Genomic DNA, 12,152 nt, shown 5'->3' on the forward strand with positions numbered 1-12,152 from the left:
TCTGGAAGGAAGGTGAAATTTTATCAAAAGCCTTTCTGACATCTATTGAAATCAAATTGTTTTTCTTCTTTGATCTGTTGTGAGAATTATACTAATACATTTCCTAATACTGAGCCATTCTTTCAATCTTCAGATAAACTCTGGTCATACAGTGTTATTCTTCTAAGGTACAGATTCAATATCCTGATGTTTTACACAAAACTTCTTCTTTATATTGAGATTGATCTAGAATTTTTTTTGTCTTGTCTGATTCCTATATAAGGGTTATGCTTCCTTCAATAATTAACCAAGTAGTATTTTATTCTTTTAATGCTCAAGGAAACTAACTGTTCCTTGAGGATTTGACAAAACTCACCTGTAAAAACCACCTTGTGAAGGGACAGTTCTTTGATAACTTTTAATTCCTTCCATGGTAATTGGTCTATTCAGGCTTTCTTCTTCAGTCAATTTTGATAATTTATATTTGCCTATAAAATGATCCATTCCATCAACATGTTCAATTTATTAGCACAGAATAAACCCAGAATTAAAATAAAAATGTCAGCATATAATTATATTCCCATTTTTGCTTCTAAATGTGAATGTTGATTACCTTTGCCAGAGGTTTATTTATTTTATTGGTCTTTTAAAGAAACCAGCTTATGGATTTATGAATTCTACTATTTCTAATTCATTACTTTCTACATTTATCTATTTACTTTCTCTTTTCTTATAGTTCTTTTGCTATTTGTTTTCTAGCTACTTGGGGTGAATGCTTAAATTATTGATTTCTACTCTATTTACTATAAGTAGTTATTACTTTTTCTTTGTGTGCAGCTTTGGCCTCATCCTATAACTTTTTACATATAGTTATTGTGAATTATTATTAAATAGTCTACAAGTACATTTTTAATTTCCATGTTAACTCGAGATTTATAATAGTCCCACATCCAACCAGATTTTTCTTTTTTAACAAACTTGTTAATTTCCAGTTTTATACTGAAGTGCTATTAAATAAATGAAAATCCAAAAGTCATGTTTTGTGAAAACTGGCACTGATTCTATTTTGACATTCAACCTAAAGAAACACAGTAGAGCAAAGACAGTTTCTTCAACAGGATTATGTGCATGCATTTTTCAAGATTCTTGATTTTTTTCTCAAAGCTTTTATAAATGTATATTGAGATATTTTCCCTGCAACATCTATGCAAAGAAAAAACTCACACTAAACATAGTAAGGTTACATTTATTAATTATAGCCCTAAGCCTGTAAAAATAATGTTTGATCAATTAAGGTCTAGAACTCAGCCCACTGGCAGTGGTGATCCAAACAAAAATCATGTAACAGCCGGGTGTGGTAGCTCACCCTTGTAACCCCAGCACTTTGGAAGGCTGAGGCAGGTGGATCACTTGAGGTCAGTAGTTCGAGACCAGCCTGGACAACATGGTGAAACCCCGTCTCTATTAAAAATACAAAAAAATTAGCTGGGTGTGGTGATGCATGCCTTACAGGTTACTCAGGAGGCTGAGGTAGGAGGATCGCTTGAACCCAGGAGGCAGAGGTTGCAGTGTGAGAGATCGTGCCACTGCACTCCCGCCTGAGTGACAGAGCGACTCCATTTTGGGGAAAAACAAAAAAATCACATAACAGAAGGTCCAACCCAATCCTTTCTTACTCTATTTTTTTCTTAAGAAGTCACCCTCACTCATAAATCAGTGAGGAGGGCAGGATGCCTCAGTGACTTCTTGACTCCTGTATTAACTTAACTTAAAAGTGTATTAAACGGGCCGGGCGCGGTGGCTCACGCTGGTAATCCCAGCACTTTGGGAGGCCGAGGCGGGCGGATCACGAGGTGAGGAGATCGAGACCCGTGAAACCGCCTACAAAAAAAAGAAAGTGTATTAAACGAAGTATAAAATGAAACGTTGGTTAATTATCTCCCATAATATATAAAAAAGGCCAAATGGTAACTGCTACCCCCACTCTACCCCCATATCCCCAATATAACAGATACCTGATTCGATCACTTGTCCCACTGTAACCCCAGCGGCTTTCTACTTGCTGGAATCTATTGATGCAGCATTCCTTTCCCCTGAGACAGCATCTTGGTCGGTCAATGTATTCAACTCGGGGTTTAGGGTTGACAGTAAAATGAAGAAAGAGGTTTACCACTTCACGATCTGACAAAATTCCAGATTGAGCAGGACCTATGGAAATAAAAACATAAACCTAAAAAAAGGAATTTGATTTTAATTCCTAACTTTGGAATACTCCACTTAACATAAATTCAAATCTAGAGGATGTAACATAAAAATAGGGAAAAAGATCTTAGCGTATATAATTTTTGCATATATTTTAAAGTTTCAATAAATCCATTTGAGGTTAAACACATTAATTAAAATGTTAAAAGCATTAATTAGTCAAAACTTAGATCCAGGAATAAATGCTATTCCTCATGGATGCCAGGAATCCTCCTTTCTCACCTTATACAAAAATCAACTCAAGATGGATCAAAGACTTAAATCTAAGAAGCCATAAAAACTCTAGAAGACAGCATCAAAAAAACTCTTCAAGACATTGGCTTAGGTAAAGACTTCATGACTAAGAACCCAAAAGCAAATGCAACAAAAACAAATATAAATGAATGAGACCTAATTAAACTAAAAAGCTTCTGCATAGCGAAATAAATAATCAGCAGAGCAAACAGACAACCCACAGAGTGGGAGAAAATATTTGCAAACTATGCATCCAACAAAGGACTAATATCCAGAATCTACAACTCAAACAAATCAGCAAGAAAAAAAACAAATAATCCCAGCACAAAGTGGGCAAAGGACATGAAGAGACACTTCTCAAAAGAAGCTATACATACATGTGCATGTGTCTTTATAGCAGCATGATTTATAATCCTTTGGGTATATACTCAGTAATGGGATGGCTGGGTCAAATGGTATTTCTACTTCTAGATCCTTGAGGAATCGCCACACTGTCTTCCACAATGGTTGAACTAGTTTACAGCCCCACCAACAGTGTAAAAGTGTTCCTATTTCTTCACATCCTCTCCAGCACCTGTTGTTTCCTGACTTTTTAATGATCACCATTCTAACTGGTATGAGACAGTAACTCACTGTGGTTTTAATTTGCATTTCACTGATGGCCAGTGATGATGAGCATTTTTTCACGTGCCTGTTGGCTGCATAAATGTCTTCTTTTGAGAAGTTGTCTGTTCATATCCTTCACCCAGCAGACTTGGACCCAACCCAAATGTCCATCAATGATAGACTGGATTAAGAAAATGTGGTACATATATACTATGGAATACTATGCAGCCATAAAAAATGATGAGTTCGTGTCCTTTGTAGGGACATGGATGAAGCTGGAGACCATCATTCTCAGCAAACTATCGCAAGGACAAAAAACCAAACACCGCATATTCTCACTCATAGGTGGGAATTGAACAATGAGAACACTTGGACACAGGAAGGGGAACATCACACACCACGGCCTGTTGTGGGGCGGGGGGAGGAGGAAGGGATAGCATTAGGAGATATATCTAATGTAAATGACAAGTTAATGGGTGCAGCACACCAACATGGCACATGTATACGTATGTAACAAACCTGCATGTTGTGCACATGTACCCTAGAACTTAAAGTATAATTAAAAAAAAGAAGAAGATATACAAGCGGCCAATACACATATGAAAAAATGCTAATTACTAACTATCATAGAAAGACAAATTAAAACCGCAATAAGGTACCACCTTACTCCTGCAAGAATGGCCATAATTAAAAAATAAAAAAAGAAAAATAGATATTGGCGTGGATATGGTGAAAAGGGAACTCTTTTACACTGCTGGTGGGAATGTAAACCAGTACAACCACTAAGGAAAACAGTATGGACATTCCTTAAAGAACTAAAAAGGACTGGGGGTGGTAGCTCATGCCTGTAATCCCAGCACTTTGGGAGGCTGAGGCAGGCAGATCGCGAGGTCAGGAGTTTGAAACCAGCCTGACCAACATGGTGAAACCCCATCTCTAACAAAAATACGACAATTAGCTGGGTGCAGTGATGTGCGCCTGTAGTCCCAGCTACTCGGGAGGCTGAGGCAGGAGAATCACTTGAACCTGAGAGGCAGAAGTTACAGTGAGCTGAGATCACGCCACTGCACTCCAGCCTGGGCAAAAGAGCGAGACTCTGTCTCCCAAAAAAAAAAAAGAACTAAAATTAGAACTACCATTTGATCCAGCAATTCCACTACTGGATACCTACCCAAAGGAAAATAAGTCATTACATGAAAAAGATACTTGCACGTGCATGTTTATAGCAGCACTACTAGCAACTGCAAAAATATGGAGCCAACCTAAATGCCCATCAACCAATGACTGGATGAAGAAAATGTGGTATATATACACCATGGAATACTACTCAGCCATAAAACAGAACGAAACAAAGGCCTTTGCAGCAACTTGGATGAACTTGGAGGCCATTATTCTAAGTGAAATAACTCAGGAATGGAAAACCAAATACCATATGGTCTTACTTATAAGTGGGAGCTAAGAAACTATGAGGAGGCAAAGGCCTAAGAATGATATAATGAACTTTGGGGACTTGGGGGGAATGGTGGGAGGGAGGTGAGCAATAAAAGCCTACATGTTGGGTACCATTCCCCAACATGGTGAAACCCCGTCTCTACTAAAAATACAAAATTTAGCCAAGCACGGTGGTGGGTGCCTGTAATCCTAGCTACTCGGGAGGCTGAGGCAGGAGAATCACTTGAACCTGGCAGGTGGAGGTTGCACTGAGATGAAATTGGCACAAGCCACTGCACTCCAGGCGGGGTGACAGAGTCTTACTCTGTCTCAAAAAAAAAAAAAAAAAAAAAGGAATAGAATTGCATTCAAATGATAGATGGGAATAACTGTCAACCTTGAGCTTTCTACCCAGAAAAATGTCCTTCAAAAATGAAGGCAAGCTGGGCTCAGCAGTGTGCCCCTCTAGTCCCAGGTACTCAGGAGGCTGGGGTGGGAGGATTGTTTGAGGTCAGAATTTTGAGGCTGTGAATAGCCACTGCACTCCAGCCAGGGCAACATAGCAGGGCCCCATCTCTTTAAAAAAAAAAAAAGGTAAGATAAAGATGTTTTTAGACAAAAGAAAAAAAGAGTTGAGAGAATCTGGTTAGTATCCTACCTGTTTTAAAAGAAATACTGAAGGGAATTCTTCAAGCTAACAGAAATGTTCCCAGATAGAAGCATACATCTGGTCATACAGAAAAAAAATGAAGATAACTGAAAGGGCAAATATATAGGCAAATCAAAATGATTATTGACTTTAAAAATAATGTTTTGTGGGCTTTGTAACATATGAAACATTAAAATACATGAAATAGTAGCACCAAAGGCTAGAGAAGGTTAAATATAGCAAAGGTATCAATAATGCCTTTATATTGTGTAGAAAATTTTAATTTAAAAATTTTAATTTTATTTATTTATTTAGAGACAGGGTCTCACTGTCGCCCAGGTATGGAGTGCAGTGGTGTGATCACGGCTAACTGCAGCCTTGAACTCCTGGGCTCAAGTAATCCCCACCTCAGCCCCCCAGGTAGCTGGGACTACAGGTGTATGCCACCACTCCAGGCTAATAAAAAAAATTTTTTTTGTAAAGACAGGGTTTCGCCATTTTGCCAAGGCTGGTCTTGAACTCGACTCAAACAATCTACCCGCCTCAGCCTCCCAAAGTGCTGGGACTAAAGGCATGAGCCACTGTGCCCCACCTAAAAATTTTAATTTTTAAGATTTAATTTAAAAATCAATAAGGATATAGTCTCGTGATAACAAGGGCAACCCACTAAAATAATAATAAAAGAATCTTTAATACGGGAGGCTGAGGTGGGAGGATAGCCTGAGCCCAGAGCCCAGGAGGTTGATGCTGGAGTAAGCTGAGATCATGCCACTGCATTCCAGCCTGGGTGACAGAGGAGACACTGTCTACACCAAAAAAAAAAAAAAAAAAAGAAAAGAAAAGAAAAAGAAAGTTTAATAGACTAAAAGGCAAAGTCTGTCAGACTGAATTTTTTAAAAATGAAGCTTACAAGAGACATGGTCAAAATAATGTAAGGCTAAAAGTAAAAGGATGAGAAAGATACAGAATTTAAAAAACCTTGAGAAACCATACCAATATCAGACAAAGACTTTAAAACAAGAAGTTTAGGCCGGGAGTGGTGGCTCATGCCAGAACGTTGGGAGACTGAGGCAAGCTGATCATTTGAGGCCAGGAGTTCGAGACTAGCCTGGCCAACATGGCAAAACCCCATCTCTACTAAAAATACAAAATTTAGCAGGGTGTGGTGGTGCACGCCTGTAGTCCCAGCTACTAAGGAGGCTGAGGCATGAGAATTGCCTGAACCCAGGAGGTGGATGTTGCAGTGAGCCAAGATTGTGCCACTGCACTCCAGCCTGGGTGACAGAGGGAGACTCTTGTCTCAAAAAAATAAAAAATAAAAAACAAAAACCCACAATAAGTTTAATTAGATTTACGATGGGATAGATTGTAAAGATAAAGAAGCAAATTCAATAAAGGCCGGGCACGGTGGCTCACGCTTGTAATCCCAGCACTTTGGGAGGCCGAGGCGGGCGGATCACGAGGTCAGGAGATCGAGACCACGGTGAAACCCCGTCTCTACTAAAAATACAAAAAATTAGCCGGGCGTGGTGGCGGGCGCCTGTAGTCCCAGCTACTAGGAGGGGCTGAGGCAGGAGAATGGCATGAACCTGGGAGACGGAGCTTGCAGTGAGCCGAGATCGTGCCACTGCACTCCAGCCTGGGTGACAGAGCGAGACTCCACCTCAAAAAAAAAAAAAAAAAAAAATCCTAAATTTGAATGTACCTAAAATAAAAAAGAAAACTGATGGAACCAAAAGGAAACACATTCTCAAACACACCCTGAGATTTAAATCTACTTCTTTTAGTAACTGATAGAACAATGAAAAAGCAAATTGATAGATAGATATATAGAAAATTTGAAGATCATTAGTATATATTCCTTTCATAGATATAGTATTCAATCTGTTGAACAGATACAGGACTATTCAGGTTTTTCTGCACATAACAAAAAAGAATACATTCTTCTCAAGTATACATGGATACTTATTAAAACTACCGTATGGGCCAGGCGTGGTGGCTCATGCCTGTAATCCTAGCATTTTGGGAGGCCATAGTGGGTGGATTACCTGAGGTCAGGAGTTCGAGACCAGCCTGGCCAACATGGTGAAACCCTGTCTCTATTAAAAATATAAAAATTAGCCAGGCATGGCACCGTGTGCCTGTAATCCCAGCTACCCGGGAGGCTGAGGCAGGAGAATCGCTGGACTCCAGGAAGTGGAGGTTACAGTGAGCCAAGATCATGCCACTGCACTCCAGCCTGGGTGACAGAGTGAGACACTGTCTCAAAAATAAATAAAACAAAATAACAAAAAATAAATAAAACTACCATATGCTGGGCCGAAGCAGGTATCAACAAATTCCGAAGCGTTGAAATGATATAGAATATATTTTCTGACTATACTGGAAATAAGCCAGAAATCAGCAAGAGCAAGATAAGAAGAAATCTCAAATGTTTGGAAATTAAGTTATCTATAATTTATGAGTCAAAGAAAAAAAAGCAAAAATTAAAAATTTTTAATCGAATGATAATGAAAATACACATATCAAAAACTGTGGGGGGGGAAGGATGCTGAGAGAAAAAATATAGACTTAAATATATGCATTCAAAAAGAATATAGGTTGACCTTCTAAGTATCTCAAAAAGTCACAAAGACTAATAAAATAAATAACCCCAGCAAATTAAAAGCAAAGAAAGGAAAGAAAGTAATAAAGAAAAAGGCAGAAAGTAATGAAATGGAAAACATACTATAATAGAGAAAATTAATAAAGCCAGAAGTTGGTTCCAGGAGAAAATTAATAATACAAACTCTTGAACACTGGGGGAAAAAAAGGAAATATTTCTAACTTTTGTATGAGGACAACTTTGACAATTTCATTGCAAGAAAAAATATATATATAGACTAATTTCTCTCATTCAGTAGTCATAAAAATACATTTAAAATTCAGCAAATTAAATCCAGTAATATATAAAAAGGATAATGCATAACAACCAAGTCTGATTTACGTAAGGAATCCAAAATAGGTTTAAATTGGAAAATCAATTAATGTAGTTCACTATATTCACAGAATAAGGGGGAAAACTGTATCATTACCTAAAAAAAAAAAAAAGAATAATAGCTTGATTCCTCTAAAAGAAAGCAAGAAAGGAAAAAAAAAACAAAAAACAGATGTGACAAATAGAAAACAAATTGCAAGATGGTAAACATAAACCCAAATATATCTGTAATTACATTAAATGTAAGTGAACCAAAACAGTTCAGACAAAAGACAAAGTCTGTCAGAATGGATTAAAAAATTATTGGCATATTCAACATTATTAATCATCCGTGATATGAAATTTAAAACCACAATGAAATATGTCCTCACATCCACATAAATGGCTAGAATTACAAAAATTGACAATATCAAGTATTGGAGAAGATGTGGGCAACCAAAACGAACTCTTATGTCTCTTCACTTTGTTGATGAGTGTAAACTGTTACAACCACTTTAAAGGACTGTTTGGCAGGATGGCAGGATCTACTAAAGCCGACCATATGCACACTCCATGACTTAGCAATTCCACTCATATATATCCAACAGAAATGTTTACATATGTATACCAAATCACATGTACAAGAATGGCCTCAATGGTCCCCAAACAGAAACAATCCATATATCCAACAACAGTAAAATGGATAAATAAATCATGGCACAGTCATATAACAGAATATTATAAAGCAATGAAAAAGAATGAACTACTGCCACACTCAACCACATAGACGAATCTAACAGGCATAATGTTAAGAGAAAGAAGCCACACAAAAATGAATACACACCATATATATGATTTCCTTTTTATAAAGTTTACATATGGACACAACTAATTTACAGAAGACAGAAAGTAGTCACCTTTCAGAGGGAGATTAGTGACTTAGAGGGTCATGACAAAGGCTTCTGGGGTACTAGTACAGTAGGATAAATTGGTTAAATAAGTATGTTCACTTTATTTGTTCATTTTACTATATGGATGTTAAACTTTAATTTCAAAAGTTTATTAAAAAAAAAAACCCAAACACTGATTCTTATCAGCAAAAACAAAAACAATCTTGGAGAAAATTGGAACAAGTATAAGTCAGAAAAAAAAATTGGAATACATAATAAATACACAAAGAATCAATGTAAGATAAACCAGTAAAACAAAATTTGAACACACCAACAGAACAACAAAAGACATGAATAATGTAATGGAAAATAAAAAGGCCAATAAGCATAATGAAATACAATTCAGCCAGGCACATTGGCTAAGAGGTGAAGGTGGAAAAATCACTTGAGCCCAGAAGCTCATGGCCAGCCTGAGCAACATGGCAAGACTTCATTTCTAAAACTAAAATAAAATCGAAAAATAAAAAGTATTACAATTCAAAACAATCATGAAATAGTGTTAAAAATAAAAACCATATGACTGTCTCAATAGACATGAAAAAGCATTCAATAAAATCTAGCATCCCTTCATGATAAAAGCCCTCAACAAACTAGGCATCAAAAGAATATCCCCAAAATAACAAGAGCCATCTATGACAAATCCACAACCAACATCATGCTGAATGGGCAAAAGCTAGAGGCATTCCCCTTGAGAATTAGAAAAAGACAAGGATGCTCACTCTCACCACTCCTATTCAACATAGTACTGGTAGTCCCAGCCAGAGCAACCAGGAAAGAAAAAGAAATAAAATGCACCCAAATAAGAAAAGAAGTCAAACTATCTCTCTTCACAGATGATATGCTTCTATAGCTAGAGAACCCTAGAGATTCCACCAGGCCGGGTGTGGTGGCTCACGCCTGTAATCCCAGCGCTTTGGGAGGCCGAGACAGGACGGATCACCTGAGGTCAAGAGTTTGAGACCAGCCTGGCCAACATGGTGAAACCCTGTCTCTACTAAAAATACAAAAATTAGCTGGGTGTGGTGGCAGGCACCTGTAATCCCAGCTACTCGGGAGGTTGAGGCAGGATAATCTCTTGAACCCGGGAGGCAGAGGTTGCAGTGAGCTGAAACTGTGCCAATGCACTCCAGCCTAGGCAACAAAAAACAGCAAAACTCCATCTCAAAAAAAAAAAAAAAAAGAAGTTCCACCAAAGGCTCCTGGAACTGATAAAGAACTTCAGTAAAGCCTCAGAATATAAAATTAATGTACAAAAGTCAGCAGCATTTCTATACGCCAATAATGTTCAAGCTGAGAGCCAAATCATGAATGCAATCCCATTTACCATGTCCACACAAAAAATAAAATACCTAGAAATACATCTAACTAAGGTGTATTTCTACCAGGTATTTTTACATCCATACATCTTGGTTAGATATATTTTTACCAAGTAAAAGATCTCTACAAGGAGAACTATAAAACACTGCTGGAGGAAATCACAAATGACACATACAAATGGAAAAACATTCTATGCTCGTGGATTGGAAGACTCAGTATCGTTCAAATGACCATATTGCCCAAAGCAATCTACAGATTTAATGCTATTTCTATCACACTACGAACATCATTTTTCACAGAACTAGAAAAAATATTCTAAAATTCGCATGGAACAAAAAAAAAGCCTAAATAGCCAAACCAATCCTAAGCAGAAAGAACAAAATTGGAGGCATCACATTACCACTGGATTTCAAACTATACTATAAGGCTACAGTAACCAAAACAGCATGGTACTGGTACAAAAACAGACACAAACACCAATGGAACAGAAAAGAGAACCCAGAAATAAAGCTGCAGACCTACAGCCATCTGATCTTTGACAAAGTTGACAAAAATAAGCAATGGAGAAAGACCCCTCTATTCAATAAAGGGTGCTGGGAAAGTTGGCTAGCCATATGCTGAAGAATGAAACTGGACTCCTACTTTTCACCATACATAAAAATTAACTCAAGATGGATTAAAGATTTAAAGTAAGACCTCAAACTATAAGAATCCTAGAAGAAAACCTAGGAAACACCACTCTGGACACTGGCCTTGGGAGAGAATTTATGACAAAGTCCTCAAAAGCAATTGCAACAAAAACAAAAACTGACAAGTAGGACCTAAATAAACTAAAGAGCTTCTGCACGCTTAAAAAAACTATCAACCCAACAAATGGACAACCTATAGAATGGGAGAAAATATTCACAAACTATGTGTTGGACAAAGGTCTAATATCCAGGATCTACAGGGAATTTTAACAATTCAATAAGAAAAAAAAAAAACTCATAAAAAGTGGGCCAAAAAAATATGAACAGACATTTCTCAAAAGAAGACATACAAGCAGCCAACAAACATGAAAAAAATCCTCAACATCACTAATCATCAGAGAAATGCAAATCAAAACTACAATGAGATACCATCTCATACTCCTCAGAATGCCTATTAAAATAAAAAAAAACAGTTGCTGGCAAGGCTACAGAGAAAAGGGAATTCTTATTCACTGATGGTGGGAATGTAGATAAGGTTAGCCATTGTGGGAAGCAGTTTGGAGATTTTTCAAAGAACTCAGAACTATTGAGGTCGGGCACAGTGGCTCATTTCTGTAACCCCAGCACTTTGGGAGGCTGAGGCAGGTGGATCACTTCAGGTCAACAGTTCAAGACCAGCCTGCCCAACATGGTGAAACTCCATCTCTACCAAAAATACGAAAATTAGCTGAGTGTGGTGGCGGGCGTCTGTAGTCCCAGTTACTCGGGAGGCTGAGGTGGGAGAATTGCTTGAACCCAGGAGGTGGAAGTTGCAGTGAGCTGAGATTGTACCACTGTACTCCAGCCTGGGTGACAGAGTGAGGCTCCGTCTCAAAAAAAAAAACCAAAAAACCAAAAAAACAAACAAAAAAAACCATAGAACTACCAGTCAACCCAGCAATCCCATTACTGGTTATATATCCAAAAGAAAATAAAATGTTCCACCAAAAGACACATGCACTCATATGTTCATCACAGCAAAGACACTGACTCAACCTGGGTGCCCATCAATGGTAGACTGGGTAAAGAGAATGTGATAC

The 12,152-nt window shown here is 37.8% G+C and overlaps 1 protein-coding gene across 3 annotated transcripts in view; it reads right to left on the bottom strand.

The window, feature by feature from the left end:
• Positions 1-12,152, bottom strand: part of BTBD1 (BTB domain containing 1) — an 89,983-nt gene that overhangs the window by 11,953 nt on the left and 65,878 nt on the right. For all 3 annotated transcript variants that reach the window (XM_032174367.2, XM_032174366.2, XM_032174368.2), the window contains exon 5: positions 1,995-2,187. In XM_032174367.2, the coding sequence (XP_032030258.1) occupies positions 1,995-2,187 (193 nt within the window). The remainder of the gene's footprint in view (positions 1-1,994; positions 2,188-12,152) is intronic.

Source organism: Hylobates moloch, unplaced genomic scaffold, assembly GCF_009828535.3.
Source record: "Hylobates moloch isolate HMO894 unplaced genomic scaffold, HMol_V3 SCAFFOLD_14, whole genome shotgun sequence".
In the NCBI taxonomy this organism is placed as follows: Eukaryota; Metazoa; Chordata; class Mammalia; order Primates; family Hylobatidae; genus Hylobates; species Hylobates moloch.